At 38.2% G+C, this 20,140-nt stretch overlaps 1 protein-coding gene across 1 annotated transcript in view; it reads right to left on the bottom strand.

Annotated features, from left to right (window-relative positions):
* COL4A5 (collagen type IV alpha 5 chain) overlaps positions 1–20,140 on the bottom strand; it is a 79,844-nt gene that overhangs the window by 36,631 nt on the left and 23,073 nt on the right. The window contains exons 2-15 of the mRNA XM_051630350.1: positions 18,165–18,224; positions 9,160–9,249; positions 7,864–7,908; positions 7,047–7,091; positions 6,878–6,940; positions 6,027–6,080; positions 5,278–5,304; positions 3,933–4,013; positions 2,873–2,935; positions 2,281–2,316; positions 2,141–2,182; positions 1,942–2,034; positions 300–353; positions 137–193 (exon numbers count right to left, since the gene is read on the bottom strand). Coding sequence (XP_051486310.1) covers positions 137–193; positions 300–353; positions 1,942–2,034; positions 2,141–2,182; positions 2,281–2,316; positions 2,873–2,935; positions 3,933–4,013; positions 5,278–5,304; positions 6,027–6,080; positions 6,878–6,940; positions 7,047–7,091; positions 7,864–7,908; positions 9,160–9,249; positions 18,165–18,224 — 810 coding nt within the window. The remainder of the gene's footprint in view (positions 1–136; positions 194–299; positions 354–1,941; positions 2,035–2,140; positions 2,183–2,280; positions 2,317–2,872; positions 2,936–3,932; positions 4,014–5,277; positions 5,305–6,026; positions 6,081–6,877; positions 6,941–7,046; positions 7,092–7,863; positions 7,909–9,159; positions 9,250–18,164; positions 18,225–20,140) is intronic.

Raw genomic sequence — 20,140 nt, 5'->3', positions numbered from 1 at the left:
TAGTTTGCCAGGTTATGGAAAATAAAAAGTAGTCTCTTACCCAGAGGCTGATGGCCCACATGACTTCAACATATGCTTAATTCTCAAAGATAATACTGATTGGAAAGATAAATGTTTGATTAAACAGACTACTTACTCTTTTGCCTGGTTCTCCTTGCTCACCTTTTTCACCTTTTACGCCACCGGGAGGACCCTGGACACACAAACGTCATCTTAAACTGAGCCCACAAGCCAAAGTAGAATGAATTTACAGTTCTGATACAGATGTAATAAAAAAGAACTGGAAGAGGACTACTCACAGGAGGGCCTTGTGGCCCAGGAAGTCCTGGTGGGCCGGGATCACCTGGAATACCCTGTCAAGCATGTGCAAAGAAAAGAGCATTAGTAGCTACTAGTAGCTCTGTTGATTTTTATTTTTTTTTAAACATAGAATCTTATTTTGCTGAAATTTAGATTTCCAAGCACCATGAACAGTAAATAACCGTATTTCTACCTTCTTTCTGTTAATCTGTTAAGGGCCTCTATACATTTTATTAACTGCTCATCCTGTTTATTTAGATGATTCACTCCACTAAGACAACTGCCTCCTGCGTGCACTGCAGCAGCTGGCTTGGTGCCTGCAGCTGCTATACTATTATACTGCTATACTATTATATAAAATAATAAAAAAGAAGGAAGAGAAAAAGGAAAGAAAGAACAAATGCCAGATCCTGCTGAAATTACAGGCGTGCCATTCATTGGATTACTGATAACTGTTGAAGTTGAGACCATCAGGAAACATGTAACAGGATCACTGTGTTAAAAAGTTAGGGTTTCTATTCTGTCTTATTATACCTCTGTAAAAGTTATTAAATCTCTCCACCAACAACCTAAAGAAAAGTGACAAGCTACTGAATCCACAAAATGTTTCTGTGCAGGGTTTCTGTGCAAGGTTCTGGTTGTTTAACTTGGAGGCTTCCCAGACTTACAAGCCCATCTATACACTTAATTTTTCAGTCAGAATTGGGAGGTGAAGGTACACATCAGAACTTGGCGGGTGTTTCACAAAAAAAATTAATGCAATTTTGAAAATTTTATATATTTGATTGTATCCTACCAAGCATAAATCTTGGATAGCTCTAGATATGCCTTAGAGGTGCGTAATACTCTTCTGAAATGAAGGGTAACAAATTATTTTGATCAATGTGAAGAATACCACAAAAACTTAAAAGAAAATATGAAACTCAGGCACCCATGATCCTGCTGGTGCTGCTCAGATTAGTCATGACTGGCACCCACAATCAAATGGTACTGTGAAATATTCCCCACTGAAGAAAAAAAAGTAAAAAAAAAAAAGAGTAATAACTTAAAAAATGGCAACTCTCCCAATGACTTTTTGGCATTTATGGGTGAGGAAGGATCTATACAAATCAAACCAACAGTTTGAGCTTACTCTTGTAATATGGTTTGATATTTAGTTTTTAAAGGCCAGAAAGAGGAAAAACATTTTATTAGAAGGAAGAAAGATTATGGGGCAGCACTAACGACCAAAGGAAAAAAAAAGAAAAAAGAATTGAGTTAGAATTTTTGAAAGACTTCTTGACAATGGATGACATGGCTGGTTAATTAGTGGGAATCTGAATTCTCAGCTTTGAAAATCCCAGTCTGCATGTTCCAAGGAATGAAAATATTTTAACTGCTTTTACTGTTACTATGAACTTCCTTTAAGAGAGTTTCTTAAGAATAGTTATTTTACTAAGGGAAGTAACTGGGGTAATGTGACCGGCATGCCCTCTGTTAAAGGAAAAGTACTCAGGACTGAAATAGTCAGTACTTTGAGAAAAATAGTAGAACCTCTGCAGTAAGCAGGCTATGAGTATATACGAGCCAAACCAACAAAGGCTGCAGCTTGATCACATGCTCATTGCATTTTCCCACCTGTGGGTATAGTTTCCTACTCACCTGATCTCCTTTCTGAAACTCAATGTCATTTGGTCTCTTCTGTTCTCCAATTTGTCCTGGTGGACCTGGAGGTCCCTGAAGACCTTGTTCACCCTAATGTACAAGGAGACCAGTATGTTACAGGCAACACAAACCAAAATGGCACACACAAGAATTCTGAAAGTAATAAGTAAAAATATCATCTTGATCACCTACTCACTTTTTCACCTTTGGGCCCTTGGAAATTCAAACCCATATTACCCTGCAAAAAGTATAACTCATCAGCCCTTAGAAATAAAAAATTAACACAAAGAAGAGCATAACAGTTCACCACCACCGTCAATGAGGGAAAGAAAATACCTTAGGTCCTGGAAGCCCTGGTGGACCAGGAGGCCCCTATTAAAAAAGGGAACAAACAAAAAAAGTAACTTCCAAGCACTTTACATGCCCTTGTGAGGAAACAAACAAACAAACAAACGAACAGTGTTGCTACTTTGACTCCTGTGCATTATACCCATATTTACAAGGCACCTTGCCTTCCCCTGAGAGCTCTTCCCTGTGCTATTCAACTTGATAAATATGTAAGAAATTAGTTGTTCCTTTAAGTGACAGAGTCAAATAAAATCAAACAGTGAGATATTAAACATTAAGGAAAGAATTATCCTGGTATAAATAAGAAAAATCTTGTTCCTCAGGCTTCACACAAGTAAGGAGCCTGCACAGAGATTCATCCTGATTTAAAGTAGAAAGAGGACTGGGAACAGGTTGAGTGTTTCAAATGTATCATGTTTAAATGCACACTGAGTGAACTAAATGCATGGTTGCTGTTGTCTTTATACCAAGTCTTGACTACCAAGATCTCTGCACTTTACTGACCTGACTCTGAGGACATGAAACAAAGAATTAACTGCCCCACTCAACACTCTATGGGAAACAGATTAAAGAAACTTACTGTCAAACCTGGAGGCCCTGGAGGACCAATTGGACCTGGTATTCCCATGGAGCCAGGTGGGCCCTGTTGAGAAAGTGGAGGAAGCAATGAGAGAGGCATCTTTAAAAATAATAAAAACAAACAAACAAACAAAAAACAAAACCAGTGAGACCTTCAAGGTCAAAAAAACCAAACAGCTGGTACCCTATACATATCAAATCAAAATACCTGACCACTAACCTACCAATCTGTTCTTGTGGAAAGACCTAAAGGAGTGTACACCATTTTAGGGGTGTTCTGCTCTCAACATCAATACATCTTTCTGGTTTGGATAAGGGAATGCTTTTTTGTTTGTTTTGAACTACTTTTGCACTTTCTTTCTCTTCATGCACTGAGAGAGAACAACAAAACACTTTGTATTTGTGATTCATCCCAGCCAGAAACACACAATAGGGAAGTGCAGATCAGAGGAACAGAAATGCTAACAGGCTCAGTCTGGTCAGAATAGCCTGGGGCTTGCCTCTCTGTACCAGGAAATGGGAGTCTCTGGCTTCTGTCCAGTCCGATAGACTCATTTTCTGCTCCCCTTGTTCTTCCACTAAAGCAATGAATGGCTCAGTGGGGAAGCACAGGGCCTGGAGTCACTAGCTGTTTTCACAGAAGACTGCTGGGAGAACAGAAACACTGTTCAGGAGGTGCAACATGAGGAGAACAGCTGAGACATTACCCTCTCTTCCCACCATCCATTATTTGTGGCTGCAGCTTAGAAAGGCAGATGTTACTTCAACCTTTACCTCAGGGTGAAGAAGCAAATGCAACTCTAGAACTGATAGAGAATGTCCAGCAAGAGGGAACAGGCAGGGGAAGCAAGTAAGTAACTGTGAGCACTGCTGTCTGCTGGACACAACTTTTCTGACCAGGGGACCTTTCTGGCCCCCTGAAATAGTGGATGCCCTATTCCTATCCCTATTCCTGGATAGGAATGCCCTAGCAACAAATGTTCCAGTTGTGCTGTAATGCAAATACTTTTCATGTTATCTTCTGGGCAGATCACAGCCTAATAGTACTTTACACAACTTACAGGTATCCCTGGAAGTCCTGGAAATCCTGGGTCACCCTTCTGTCCTGGCAGCAAGGATGTAATTATTTCACCTGCTTCACCCTAGAAGAAAAAAATCTGACTTTAATAGCACAATTCACAATTCTTTATCACCATTCTGACTCCAAAGGACACATGGTGCCTCTTAAGATTCTGAAAGATATAGTTATGCTACACCCTAGCAGCACTCTTTAATATAAGTACTGGATTCTCCAAGAATAACACTTTCTAGGAGAGATCTCTGCATATTTGGAGGATTCTTTAAATGGCTAAACTACCAGCTATTAAAAGTTATCTTTTTATATGTACAAATATATCTGTATTGACTTAAATATCAGAAGATCAGGGTATTGAAAACAAATGCTTCACAAAAGAGACTTACTAACTCCATGTGAAAGCAATGGACAGGACACAACAGAAAAAAAGCTCATTCAGCTTTTTCCAGTGTCCCACCTCATAAGATTAATGCTGATTATGCTGTTATAATAGTCATGCTTCATGTTCTGTACTGAAGCACAGTTTCTAATTGATTTCAGGGAAGATCTTATTTTTAAAGTGTATGTTCTGATCAGCTTGTCTTCTAATATCTATAAAACTACTGGAAATAAAAGGAGCTGAGAAAAATAATTCAGCTTAATAGTTACAATTTCCCAGCACCAGTGCTATGCTGTGCTCTCAGGAGTGTATTGGAATAATTCCATGGGTCAAGTTTCCTTTCTAATAGATTTGAACCAAAACTGATGTTTTGGCTCATGCTCAAATAGGTCAAACACCCCCCCACACAAAAAAACACAACTCAAAAACTAAATGGGGTCCTTGAAATCCAAAATTAGATTTTGAGACTATTTACACTAGGAGAAAAAGCCATCTATGTAGTAACCAATCCAGTAGAGAGCATGTTTCCAAAAAGAACGTAAGATGTTGCACTATTATCTTCATTAGATAATTTGGGTTATTATTGCTTAGTCTCAAGACACATTCTCAGGCATGCACATGTAAACAAACTACCGGTGCATTTGAGTGTTCACAGGTAGTTTGCTAACTTGATGTCTCGCAACACAAACAGACCCTGCCCCTCACCAGGAAACTAGCTTCAGAAACCAGTCTGCTACTTGTGGAAGGACTGACCCAAACTGAGTAGAGCTACTGCATGATTTCCAGTTGGTTGCACTGGACTGGCCTAGAAACACTAATTTTTCTTCAGAATGTCATTACAGCTTACAATGGATGCACATGGTCTTGCATAAAAGCAAGCAGGTTACTTATGCCAGATCACACCACACACACGCCTGATTAGTACTTTGATGTGCAAGTACAGAACACTTACCTTCATACCTGGCAGACCAGGGGGTCCCTTTGTTTAACAGAAAAAAAAAATAAAAGGAAGATCAATGAAAATAAATCACTGTTATGTTATTTGCAAACGAGTAATCAGATCTACACCACAAGGCAACATTAAAGACAGAAATATAAAAAAAAAAAAAAAAAAAACAGGAGAAAATATAATTTTTATGATCTTCAGAACCAAATGGAAAAAGCACAGAAGTACTTTCACATGAATGCTGAACATTAAAGGAACTTGATTTCCATTTCCAGCCATTTGTTTCTTTATTGCCTCCTATTATACATCCTGTCTACTACATTTCTTTCTGTTTGTACTTTGGTTCTGACAGTCACTTTGCTGTACATCCTTGTGTTTTATAATGAAAACAGTCTATACTCTTTTCTACCCCATTAATCACAAGTAAGACTCTTTAGATGTACTGGATGAAAGTATCAAAATCTTACTTCTCTGACACAAGTATTTGCATTTTTCTGCAGGTGCAGCAAAGCATCTCAGCATGTGAGAATTCAAAGGGCCTTTTATCAGCTTTACCATAGCGTGCACCAGGAAAGCTCACTCTTCTATTGGACGTCTAGAATACTCTGATTAACCAGAAATAAATAAATAAATAATTTCTTATTTATTAAAGGACCAGCTGCAAAAAAATGCTGATATTTATCTGATGCTTCACAGATCTGAGTAGAAGAGTTTTACTGGCTTACAGGTTGCTGATCTGGAAATTTTCTACTTACAGGAGGCCCTTGTAAACCAGGAAAACCTGGACTGCCTGGGAATCCACGTTCTCCCTTAGAGACAAAGAAAATGATTAGCCAAACCCAAATGAAAACATAACAAAACCATAATAAAAACAGATAAACAAGTTTTGACTCAAAACTCCAGTTTTATTGTTAGCTTATGAGTGCCGAGTAGCAAATTGTATTGCATCAAGCTATGGGCTAAACAGTTTGCTATATCACAAAACCAACTGAAACACAACTTTCCACACTTACATATTTTCACATACTTCCAGGCAAAGTACTATACAACAGATATGGAAAACTATAGATGATCAAATTTTCTTATGGAAGGAGCTTAACTTGAACTTTTTAGAATGAAAGTGACTCCTTCCAACAGGAATACTGAATCAGTATTTTCAATATATTATTAAAGGTTACTAAGTCCCACTCTCAGGTAATAAGTTTTCCTTGGTAGCAAGAATCTATTAGAAAGATGAGATAATCTAATATATATGCAGTATATATATGTAGTATATATTAGATCACAGTATATTATTTAATTATTGCATATTCCTCTCCATTGTTAGCTATAAAATTATGGACTAGAACAAATAATTTAACTACATTGGCTGCAGAGTATAAATGTTGCAACTTGGTGCTGGCAATTTGTGGCAAAACTTATGCTTTAAGCACCAGACCATGACCCCTTTTCTCAGATGAGTGAATTATCTTGGAATTACCTGCACAGCACGGTAACAGCAGGTACTGCTGCACATAATAAACTAAACCTATTGCTTACAGACAGGAGAACAGGAGCTCTTTATCACACTACTGTTGCATTTTAAAGAATTTTAAAGGTATACCACCTTTGTTCCATTGCATCCTGGGATACCCTGAGGTCCTGGTGGCCCATCTTGTCCTGGCAATCCCTTTAAAGTGGAAAATAGGAAAGAAGTGTTAGCTTGTAGGATGCTCTTCTAGGCCTGAAAGACAAAAGGGAACAGATTCATATCTATACAGTCCATTCCTACTCACAGGAAGTCCTGGTGTTCCTGGAAATCCTGGAAGCCCTGGAGGTCCCTAGAAGGAAATTAACCACGTTTTTAACCCAGCATGGTATGGAATGGATATGCAAAAAGATTTACCAAGATTTTACTAAATGTAACCTATTTGTACATATGTAAATAAAAAAAAACAGAAACATCTGTAACAGATATACCTGTAAAAAACCAGAATAACCTGTAAAAAACAGAATGCCATGTGGGACAGCTATCAAGGTTCTTACCTTTCTTTCAGGGAAATACCCACAAAAAAACCAGAGAAGACAATGCAGAACAACTAAATAATAGTATGTAAATATATAAAGAAAATAAATGAACACTCATAGTGTAGAAAACGGACATGTCCCACTAAAGGCAAAGATACATCAATTGTCACCAGCTAAAGGGTCTGACAAAAAGAAAAAGCAAAGGCACAAAACCTAAAGGACTTCCAGAGAAATCAACCTCTCCCATGTTGACCCTACATAAAAATGTCTACTTTAGAACAAATTGAAGCAAAGTTACCAGAGTGTTCAGATCCCGTACAGCAAAGACGATGAAATAAGTATTGGGGCTACCCTCTCTAATGAGATTATGAAAGTAACACAAGTAATACGTAAGATTGTTTTACTTAGGCAATTTTATATTACTTGTAAAAAGTAATCTCTCCTAGCTGTTAGATAAACTACTCTTCAGATTTAAGTGAATTTGTGTCCCCCCATAAATAACATCTTGTGTGAGAAGCCACTCAATGCCCAGCAGTCTTTACCCAATTTTCCAGTGTATCACCCTAAAGCTGCACCATTACTTACTCTGATTCCTTTGGGTCCAATAGGCCCTGGAAGTCCATCATCACCCTAAAAATAACAACAAACAAACAAAAAACCCCTCAAGTTTCCAGTCTGCCTTTCTAGTGAATTAAACTGCAAGCATGACAATATCTCTTCTGCATGTTTATAGTAAGTGGACTAAAAGTTATATTAGTTGTCATTTCCTGAGTAAAAGGGTTAAAAAATATTTTATTTTGCGTGTTGGACTTTGAATTGAAAAGTATTTGTTACAGCTGATAAAATATGACTTAGAGAAAATGTGTTTTTGTTTTTTTTTTTAAAATCAAAGCTATTTAAGTTCGCTCATAAGCAGTAGGACATCAAGTGTCCTACACTGACCTCTTGTGGGCAAAACAAGAGATACTAGATTACAGGCGAATTATACTGTACCATTACTACTCTCTATTATGATAATGCAGAACTTCATATACAAACCTGAAAAAGCCATTTATGGAATAAAAATATAATCAAAATTTCTAATTCAAGTGGCTTTTGCTTTTTCACTCTCGTTATATCTAATTGTTCTTTTAGTGTATAACTTCATTATTTTCTTATCACATAGCTTGCTACTTTTTAATGTGCCTCTTAGTTTACACTGTGAACATTTGCAAAAGAAATGGCATATCCTGGATAATCTTGTGTATATTAAATATAAGTGCATTCAGAGAAAGGTTTTTCAACATTCTAATAGCATATTGCATCATCTGAGCATAATGATGTAATTCAGTAGCAAATAAACTGCAACCCTCCAAGGACAGCAAGGAACATTCATTCCTCAGTGCTCTCTGCATAGGTTCTGGGACGCCTTCATTTGCATTGTCCCAGCCAAAGCCAGCCCAGGAATGCCACCAGATGCAAACAACTGTTTACCTCTGTGGTGGGACATGCCAGGGCAGCTGACAGCCCAGCACCGTTCTTATCAGTCAGCAAAGCTATGGAGTGCATTATTGCAAGGACTAATAAAACTATGCTACAAAACCTTGTCAAACCTGTTCTTTGCCCTTAATCTGCAGTACCCAGTGAAAGGATGCAAGTGTACATGTAGCACTTACAAACACACGTGTAGATAAAGAACAAGAAAATCAGAGAAATCTTTTGCTCTGTTTAACTATTCAAATCAAGCAAACAAAAAAAGCCTATAGCATATCCCAACATTTGAAGATTTTTACTATGAAACCAATGATAATCAAGCATTCTGGAATGATTTAGGATCAGTGCTACATGCAAGTTAATGCTACCTAGCATTTTCAAGCTACTCAAGTGAATCGGGGGACTTACCTTCAAGCCTCTTGGACCAGGTGGTCCTTCAGGTCCTGGAAATCCAGGCAAACCCGGCTGTCCTTCCAAGCCTGGGAATCCTCTTTCACCCTACAAAATGAATAGGTAGTAGTGGAGATGTAACATGACAAAAGCACAATAGATGGCAGACAAATTCAGAAAACACATGATCTTTCTGATTTTCTAGTCTAGTGGGAGGTATGTCTGCCCATGCACAGGGGTTGGAACTAGATGATCTTTAAGGCCCATTCCAACCCAAACCATGGTATGATTCCATGATTACTGTAGGAAGTAAACAAGCAGATAGACAAACACTTTGATTAAACATCTCACCTGCTTGGCTACAGAAATTCCTGAACACATATACACATTGCCTTTAATTGCACCACTTAAAACAGGTTTCATAGGATGTTTATCAGCTATTTAAGTCACTTGTTCACCAAAATAATTCAATTATCTGTTTCTCCTGTGTTGCTTAAATACATAGAAACTCTCTCCTGCTCCTTTAACAAACCATAGCTTTATTAGTTACTAAGTATCTCCTGAAAACTCACTGTTGCTGCACTATCTATAAAAACTTTCAGAAGGGTGTAGATTGCTGTTACTCTATGACTGTTGCTTATTATTTCACAGTTGCAAGATTGTAATTAGTAATATAAAAGCAACTAAGATACTGTTCATGCACTGTAGATTAAACTGTACAAATAAAGAAGATAGAAGGTTTCTGTCAAAGTACTTACAATCTAAATAGGGAGAGACACAAGACAGCAAAGGAAAAAGGTTTCATGTTCCTTTTATCTGTGACTTCCTTCTAAAATTGTAAGCTCTCAAGCAACAACCATATTTTGCTAAATATTTATGCAATGACTAGCCATGATAGCCCCTCAGTAGTGTAACAAATACCATACACCATCATATGCCATCCTCTAACTTATTAGTGTAAGTTAACAATGTCACTTACCCGCAGTTTCAGAATATGCATAGCTGCAAATTCGTAACATTTACTTTTATTCTTTGTATTTAATAAACTCACAAAAACAAGTAAATATTCAGTTTTTAAATGGTACAGGAAAGTTAGGAAATAACAGAATTAATACACCTTTTTTGGGGGGGCACGTACACATACTCTGGTATACTTTCAAACTGTGCATACAGGTATTACCTACAGCTCTATTACATCAACTGATATGTATAACTGCTTATGAATGCTTATCGTTCTACAGGTTTGGTTCCTAGGTTTTGCTCCAACTGGCAAAAATCTTCTATTCATTTATGCCAGTTGTTTTTTCAAGACAACTAGAGGAACTGCCAAAGAGATGTTCCATCCTAAGAGGCACCTTAATCATCAATCTAGAGTTGTACAGGCTTTTATATGTTCTCTTTAAACCAATTCCTCTTGAATTTTTATTTTCTTGCATTGCTTCAGCAAGAATGGGAATAGCGCTCCCACATCTATTATCTGGCAGTCTACCAGCTATTGCACTCTCTAGGGACTTTGGATATCCTGCCTAGCTCTTCTTGGTCAGATGAAAGAACTGAACCAGCAGTCCTACATCTCCAAGATGACAGCAGCAGAGAACTGAAGACTGAGGTTTGCAAGCAGACAGGAGCATCTAACTGCAGCCTTGAGCACAATATGCAAAAGGAAGCATTAAGGCTCTTCCTCATCTCCCCTTTATTTCCTATAAGCAGCTGTATGCTGAGTATGACAGCAGCATTAAGTGTCATTCTTAAATCTTAATTTTCTCAACTGTACTGCTTAGGTAGGTGCTCTGTATTCCACTGTAGGGGCAGGAATGCAGAACTTGCATTCAAAACATTTATAAGATGCTGAGATCTTGGGAAAAAAAAATCAGCTAGAGAAACAGGGCTTCTCTTCCTGCCTTCTTTTCCAGTACTTGCTATACTACTTCCTTGGAAAAAAAAAAAAAGGGAAACCATTTGGATGAGAGATTCAAGTCTGTATGTGAGCAAGAGCTGCAACTTTGTAGGAAACAGCTAAGCTGTACTTAGTCCTGCCTACACTGTGAGACTTGGAAGGATTCCTTAGATAGAAAAGGACAGTTCGTTAACTGATTTGCTAAAGTTGGTTTCCCAGTAATTGAAATGTAAACATACTCCTCTTTTACTGCAGGTCACACGTTGCTCTCTTACACAGCACAGACATCTTTTCTTCCCTGTGGAAACACTGAAAGCGCATCATAAGTTGAGGCTACGCTCAGTGTGACAGTCAGGGCCCAGGCTGTCTTTTTTCAAGTACCAGACTGTACTTTGGCATGGAGCCATACAGCTGGTGTTCTGCCTCAACTGAAAAGCAACACCAGAGAGGAATGTTACTATCTCCAGTCAGGATATGAAAGGGTTAGGGTGTCCCTGAAGGAGAGAGAATGAGGAATTTGGGAGTGCCCAGTAAGGAAAAATATAAGACAGAGCCAAACTCTGGAGCAAGCTCTGGCAAGAATTGCATTTGCACACTAAGGAAACACAGCTGCATACAACAAACATGTCAGATGTGTCAGGTGCTAGCTAGACTACACAATGCCCGCTAATCTCAATTTGGTCACACTTCTTCACATTTTTGTTAGAGAAAACATCTGCAAATGGTTACTAGAACAGACTTTAGCAGATGCTGGCCTCGTATGTCATTTAAATCTGAAGAACTGTTCTCTAAAGTGCAGCTACTCTGAGGTGTCCACTCTTAACTAGTCACAGAACTGAGAAGCAAAAGCCTTTAAAGTGAAAGAGAAACACACAAACACTGCTAATAAACTGCACTATTGAAACTATGAAATAAGTATTTTCCAAGCCTACTTTCAAGGCTCTTATGCACCTTGCATGAGGAAACTCTTGTCAGAGCAACTCCTGTGGAGTTTAGCAGCAAATTACCCCCAAGAGTGAACAGATGATTTGAAGGACTTATGCTTGGGAACAGCTGAGGGACTACACCAGACATTTCCCAAGGGAAACGTATTAAACTAAGTACAGGAAAGCTGGGTAGGGGGAGAAACCAAGCTGATTCAGCTCCCAAATATAGATTATGGCATGAGGTTTTCTGGTTTTTTTTTAAATTGTCTTCTACTTTAATAGTCTATAGAAGGATTTCACAAGCAAGAACAGTTCTCAGTCATTGCTTCTGCCTCCAGAATTTTCCTATTGCACACCTTGCATGTACCATAATGTTTTTGTGAAGATCAGATGCTACACATTTGCCAGGAAAAGCTTTGTGCTGTCATACAAGAACGCATTGAAACTGGAGACATTTAGAAAAAGTCTTCCCCAAGAAGTCAGTGCCAAAAAAGGACACATCATTGGAGATACAACAAGACTGAAGGCCACAGGTAGCATGCAACGTATTTTCTCATACATGCAAAAAACTGGCAGTCACTAGCTAGCTTTGCTTGCACTGAGATAAGTGAGGAAGTCTGGATACTTTTTGCTTCAGACTAGAAGCTACTGAAGATAAATATAAATAGGAAAGGTTTATGTTAACTCAGATCTCATCTTCTAGTCCTGAAAGTACAGGGTTGTTTCCACAGCAGAATGACGATGCATCAACTATAAACTATCATTGCCATATTGGAACAGGCTGCCCAGGGAAGTGGCTTAGTCACTGTCCCTGGAGGTATTTAAGACATGTAGATGTGGTACTTAGGTACATGGTTTAGTGGTGGATGCTGAAGCATTAGGTTTATGGTTTGAATTTTCCAACCTAAATGAGTCTATGATCTCCTTAGGGAATGGGCAAGGACTCAGATTCCGATCTCATCTAGGGATAAATCCAGAGTAGCTGGCAATGCAGTTGCCCAAAATCAGCTACACAGATGCAGCAAAACCATTAGCTTGAGCATGACTGTTGCTTGACAGATACACACCAGGCAGCCACAAACAGTAGTGTTAAAAATATAGTTTAATGCAATAAAGAAATGCCCTGACATGACCTATGCTCTTCAAAATACATACAATTTCTTCAGAACATCTGTGACTTTTGTAAGATTAAACAGTCCAGGTTTAATGGTCGGTAGACATTTGCCAGGGTTGTAAACCTTTTACAATACACGGCCATACTAGTGCTGTTCAGGCCAACCTTTACAAAGCACAGATACCAATGTAATTATTCTTGACAATGTGATTAAAATCTAAGAATTTAACTATTTCTTGGTAATTTGTACACAACAATGAAAAGAGAATCTGAACTTGGGCCACACTGGTACTAAAGTTTACCATAACAGAGACAGAAGTAAATGCAGATCTTGAGGACATATACTGAAAATTTTCTTCTGAGACTCAGAGCTCCAAGAATATATGTCCAAAGAGTCCAAAAAGAAGATATTCTTCCTTTGTGACAGGTATGGATTTCTTGTATCTACATACCAAGGAAAAGTATCTAAAAATGCTCAGATATTACAAGCTGTTCTTGCCAGAATCCCAGGCACCAACCCCATACAAGATCATGTATTATGAACTTGGAATCCAATCTTTGGAGTTGCACATCTTATATTGCAGTCAACTCAGTAAACTTGGCAGCTTCTGAAGTTCTCCTTTAAAAGGCCATGAATTAACCATATGTCATACCTAAAGAATAGCTTCTTAATCAATTTAACTTAATTTTAATTGATAGAAACCAATAGCCTTGCTCATCAAAAATAGCAAAATGTATTTGTAGTTATTTTGAGGGGGAACAATATCTTAGGGGCTGTGAAAAAGTTTCTCCCACTTTAAGCCACATGTTTCTATCACAGCCACACAGACAGTAGTGCTGCAACATAACTTGCATGAAGGAACTGACAAGGCTAAAAACTAACCTAGTTTACAGAGAAACTTGAAGTGAGATCAGTTCACAGACAGCTCTGAACACAGCCACACAAGCCCCAGTGGGGAAACAGGAACACCTAACTAAGGGAAGGTATAAAATCCTATTTCAGCAGCAGCATGTACTACCACTTCAAAGGAAAACCACAATAGTCTTGGGGTACATCCTCTCTTGGTGATTAAGATGCATGCAGCTTGTCTGCTGCAGCTCTTGGCTTTCAGTCTTCATCAGCTGAGATTCAGAACCACCACCTTCCTCCTCCCCAGTCTCTGCAGAACTGATCTTATCAGTATCTTTGAATCTAGTTTTCAGCTGAGGTAAAAAAAGCCCATAAATCTAGAATTCTTACTGGTTTGTCTCAGAAACTGCTCCATGTGCAGGGTTTATTGTGTTTATTTCCTTAGCTAGCTTTTAAGCATTAAAGTGGGTTAACCTCAAAAGTATCAAGCAGTATATTTAAAACTCAATCAGCATCCAGTTGAAAAGTGAGAGCAATTCCTATAAGCACCTGTATGTAGCAACTTGATTTACTTGAGTTTTAATACTTACCAGATCCAGTTCATTACTGAGCAGTTTACTGTAACAGCACACTGGCTCCCAGCTGCAATCAATTTTTACTGACTTCTCCAGTAAATTACTCATTTCTTCATTATACCATTTTAGATATGTTTGAATTTTACACTAACCATTTTATATTTAAGTTCACTAAGGTGGGCCTGAGCTGAGGAAGAAAAACTTAAGTGCACTGATTTCTGTCAGCTGTTGCACTATGGACTTCCAAAACAAATAGCTTACTGTGTTTTGATTCTCCACAAATAACATGCGACTGATGCTATAAGGGCTCATGGCAGAGGCAGAATTAAGCAGGAATCACAGGAAGCTTAGAAGCCAGTTAAATTAGAGCTGTGGCTCCCCAAGGCAAGAAAAAAATAGTTTTACTATTTGTTACAGTTCAATTATAATTACATTACCTGATCTGTTAAAATTGGGATATCCTGAAGGGAATGCTAGGATGCTTAGGAAGAAGGCTACTTTTTAGTCTCAGAAGGAATGCATTAGGCTCTGCTAAGCTGAACAAAGCAGCACTTCTTAGTTGACTTAATGCAAGTGGACAGCAACTTGGATGCAGATGCTGGTTGTGGGCCAGAAGTGAAACAGTGGAAGAGAAGTGTGGGGCTCAGCTGAGCACATTCAACAAGGCTTTTCCTGTCTTCCCAGTACAGAACCAGGTTCTGTACACCCAACTTCTAGTAGTTCTACAAGTACATTTTCACATTCCCAATGAGTGAATCAAATGAGAGATCATTTAAATAGCTCCTTGTCTAATGCTCTTCACACACCAATTAGGCAAGGAGTTTGACTCCTGGTTCAGAAGTCACTGAAGAAGGAAGCAGAAACACCAAATGTCAAGTGTCAAATACAGAGCAAAACCCTGAAATTTGTTGTTGTAGCGGTTTACAGTCAACTGGAATAATGGTAACATTTGCAAGAAAACTGGCTTGAAGATAGTATCAGGTTTGGAAACTTACATCAAATGTATAAGTAAATGGCACACTGTAGTAGTACAAGACTCTAGAAAAAAAAATCTAAGGCTGTGAAAAAAGCCAAACCAAACAAACCAATGAATTTATAAGAGAAAACATCATGGATGTCAGTGACAAAGAACTCTTGTGGTTCCTCAGAGCTGAACTGCTGAGTCCATTGACGCACCAAGTTCTGAGAGCTTTGTAATTATAGGGCAACTAATATAATGGGATGTGTACATGTGTGATCAGACTAGTTCCACTGGCAACAGATTGTACTCAAAAAATATGGGCTTTGCTTCTCATTGTTCCTTTACTTAACGTGCAGGATGGTCTGCAAACTTCTGAAGGGCTGTTTAAAAACAAAACAAAAACCTGCTGGCATGCTTCAGGATTATGCTGTGTTTACCTTGATTTAGGAGGAAAAGAAATCACAGTTCCCAGATTTCAAAGTGAATCTTCCACACTAAGGATGGAAACTTGCTTCATATCTATCCGTTTAATAAGTGGGATCTCAGACACAGCCCCCTCCCTTACGAGGACTCACATATACATACACAAAAAAAGGACAGAAAGCAGTCTTAACATAGGTGAAGCTGTTCTACTTCGTGTGTTTCGGTTTTTTTAAACATTTTATTTAAAGGTTACAGTTTGATCAATTTGCAATCCTCAAAGAATTTTCTAGGAAGATGCAGAACCATTATAAACAAATTTGGTCATGTTATGCTTGTTATCAAGCTTCTCACACTTCTTGCTCAGGACTTGCTATAATTCACTCCGGAAAATGCCAGCCAAGGTTAGGAACTAAACATGGAAGAGCTTCTACTGTGCAATTCTCCTTAACAATTGGCTAGGGAAGTCTGGAGGAGTAGGAACGACATGACACCTGAGAGCTTGATTTGAGCAAGGCTCATATGATCCAGTTGACTGTACATGGACAAAAAACTCCCTCTGACTCCAAACAAAGATATTATTTATCAGATAAAGGTGACTACCTCAATTTCATTAAATGACACTGAAGGACTAGAATGTATTAAGGTCTCTGCATGTGTAACAGTAATATGAAGTTTTTTGTAAAAAAAAAATTAACTGGAAGGAAATAGTGATTTGATTTAACTTAGTCAGCCAGAAGATTTACTTCTAGGTTTTCCTTATCCACACTAGGAAGACAATACCCATTTGCTCAGCAAATTCACAAAATAGCTGTGACTAGTCCAGAAAAAGGTCAACTTAAAATTACAGAAAGGTTGTCCAAAGTTGTACCTGCTACACCTGTATTGGGAAGGTAAGCCTAATGCTTAAGTGCCTTCAAATTAAACCTGAAATTGCCCTCTGATGAGTGTAAAATACATCTGGTTTAGCCACATGCATTTGAAGGAATGCATCAACCAAGATCATGCTAACTCAGAAAGCTTGCTCTCCAGGGGATACTGCTCTTCACTAGCTATGTAAATTGGGAATCTACTTGATGAACTAAAAGCAAGTAAATGCTCAGGAATGACATCATCTATCTGGAGCTATCTGGATGGTAGGTGTTGCATCAAGTATTAATCTAATTTTTGGACATCTGCCTTGTTTAACCTCAGCCAATAGTAAAACTCTGTGTCAGCACATTATAGTGCCAATGCAGTGACTGGTTATTTTGCATTACTTTCATTCAAGGTTACATTTGTTTATGCAATGTCAAAAAATACCTTTGAAATGTGTCAGAAATTAGTCTAGAGCACTGCAGCCCTTCTAGAACCTTGCTAAGGTAAGGTGTTCTGATAACACACGCTTATAAAACTTTGTCATTATTTCACATCTTTAAGAAGACTCCATTGTACCTCAAGCAAACTGTTTATAAGACTAAGAGGGGAAGTGTTTCAGGCAGCCTCTCCCCCCTACAATCATCATGTCACATTAATTCCCTGTGACAACAGCAGTTACATGGGAACTATTTAACCACAATGTACTTACTACTAGGCTCCTGCATTTGAGAAAAGGCACAATTCAGGCAAGTGCTGGATTTTGCTATGCTTGATCTGAGAATAAATGTTTGGCCATTAAGTAGCTGCTTACTTAGGTGGCAGCTAGGCATGCTGGTAAAGCTGCATCTGAACTGTGTTGCTTCCACAGTCCAGCTAGACAGCCACAGCAATAACCTTAAACAGCTATAGAAGTTACAAGGTAAGAAACAGTACAAGTTCAGAACACATTGAGTACTAACTATTTATGAGCAGGAAATGCAAGGAGAGTGGGAGAGCAAACCACAGTACCTCTGGTTTTAAATTCCCACTGAAGCATTACTAACACAGCCATTATTATACAATCCACACCTTAGCTTGTCCACACTAACTAGCTGGTAAATAGGAATTCCTTCTACCTCACTAGAATTTGTGCATTTTTCTTTTTTAACTCCCACATGGGTGGGGAAATTTGTGCTATCATTCCCCATTCCTGAGAAAATAATGGTGTGAAATTCTGTACACCATTAGATGAACCAGTCAATATCTGACACTGTTATAAGATCTATGCTCTTTGGTGCATGCCCATGATACAGACAAAGAAAATGAGACATGAGCAAGAAATAAGAGCTACCATAAATAAGGCTGTTACCTGAAGCTGGCACATAGCTCAGTGGTTTGTGTGTTGGCCTGCCAGTAAAAAAAAATAAAAAATAAAAAATTTACCTTTTCACCTTTTACTCCACTGCAATCACATTTGGATACAGATGTACATCCATGGCAAGCCTTTAAAGACATAAGAAAAAAAAGATATTTTTAATCAGCATAAGAATATATGAAGTCTTCAATACTTCAATACTAACTATTTCAAAAGTTAGTCTAAAATGTAAGCCTAGAAAGTTTGTTACCTAGCCATTACATGCGGTCAAAGCAATAAACAGTTAACTGAAAGTTCAATCACCTTTATTAACACTTATGCTTTTATGCATGTACCACGGTTTCCACAGAAATTTTAGACTTCTAAAATTATGCTTGAGCACCATTTACTCTAGGGCAAGATACAATCCAACACCTATGGCCAAAGGAGCCAGAACTTCAATAGAACAGGCTCTTCAACACGTCTCCACACTGAGAACAGACTAATCACGATTCCCACCAGTAGATGTCAGATTTTGCACAGGAGTTTAACCAAGACTGACGGTTCAGAGTGTATTTGTGATAGTTACTGAAAAAATACTACACGATTAATTCTTACCTACACAGCTCAGTTATTGAAAAGTGTTTTTTTTTAAAAAAACAAAAACGAAACAAAAAAACCCACCAAAAATAAAATAAAATTAAAACAAACAAACAAACCCCAAACACCTAGATTTCATCTAGCTGTATTCACACTCCATTAGAAAGCCTGATATGGCACCTGCAACAGTCCCTAATATAAGGAGAAAAACAATTAAGGGGTCAGAAGAGGGATGTGGAAGCTTGATTCATGAAGCTTTACATAACTTTTCCATACAGCATTTGCTTAGTTTATATTCTCTCCTCCACTACAACAAGGGATACTCATTAAAGCACTGTGTTGATTTCAGAGATGAGCAAATGTATTTACAGAAGTGAGATTTCTAAAATGAGTATTATTTTGTAGAATGTCTCTACAAAATACATCTGGTCATCAACTTTCAAACCATTTTACAGTTAAAAACCTCGACCCACATTAGAGAATACACTACCTGGAATATTTTAGGTTTTAACTTGTCCTGAAAACAGATGCAGCATTGTACTAAAAAATACAGCACACACTTTTAAGTTTGAAGAGCTGAGTGTTTGGGGACCTTCCCCCAAGTAATCTACAGAGAACATTATCTACAAGGCTTCAATCAAGCAGGAAACCACTTGATATGTGAGATCTAAAGTATACCCACACTTTAATTCTAGTCTTCATTTATCACAGAAGCATTTAGAGACATGACCCATCACCTTCCTGGCATTAGGAATGTCCTGGCTCTTGGCCTAAACACACTATCAAGCATCAGACTGAAAATGTATAAGTAGCTTAATTCACCTGGAGCTAAACAAACACAGGATCAACTAAAAAGCATCTTGTAGCAAAAGGCAGAACTTAAAGAGTTTTAAGTACAGCAACGGTGCTACACGACTAGGGTATCTCTCCAGATCTTCTAGTTGGCTTTTGTAATCACTTTATTGGTTTGATGTACATGAAAAACTCAATTCTTAGTGAACAGGAGAGGATTATTGAGCTACATCCTCAAGTGAAAGTAAACCTTACTAGCCAGTTCAGGTTTTTAAAGATCAGTCTGGACAAAGCTCTGAGTAATCTTGCCTGACCTCATAGTTGACCTTGTATGGAACAGGCTGTTTGGCCAGGTGTCCTCTCCTGATGTTCCACTTCAATCCCAGTTATTCCTACAAATTTGGTATCAGATCCTTTTTATTTTTAAGAGTGGATTTTTAAAAAGCAAGTTCCTTGTGAACCAGTTTTAGGATTAATCCCATTAACAAAGCTTCATTTAAAAGGGATTAACCTTAGTTACATGCAATATTTTCTTGCCTCACAGTACAAACCTAACACAAAGAAACTGCAAGTTACCCAGCACCCTGGGCACCACAAAGATAGCACAGTGAGAGCTATATTAAAATCTTTGCTGCCGCCAAGAGGCAGGGGGAGGAAAAATGAAGTATCAATC

The sequence above is a fragment of the Apus apus genome, chromosome 12 (assembly GCF_020740795.1).
Source record: "Apus apus isolate bApuApu2 chromosome 12, bApuApu2.pri.cur, whole genome shotgun sequence".
Lineage (NCBI taxonomy): Eukaryota > Metazoa > Chordata > Aves > Apodiformes > Apodidae > Apus > Apus apus.
The sequence above is the reverse complement of the archived record's forward strand: the minus strand, read 5'-3'. Positions and strand labels throughout refer to the sequence as shown.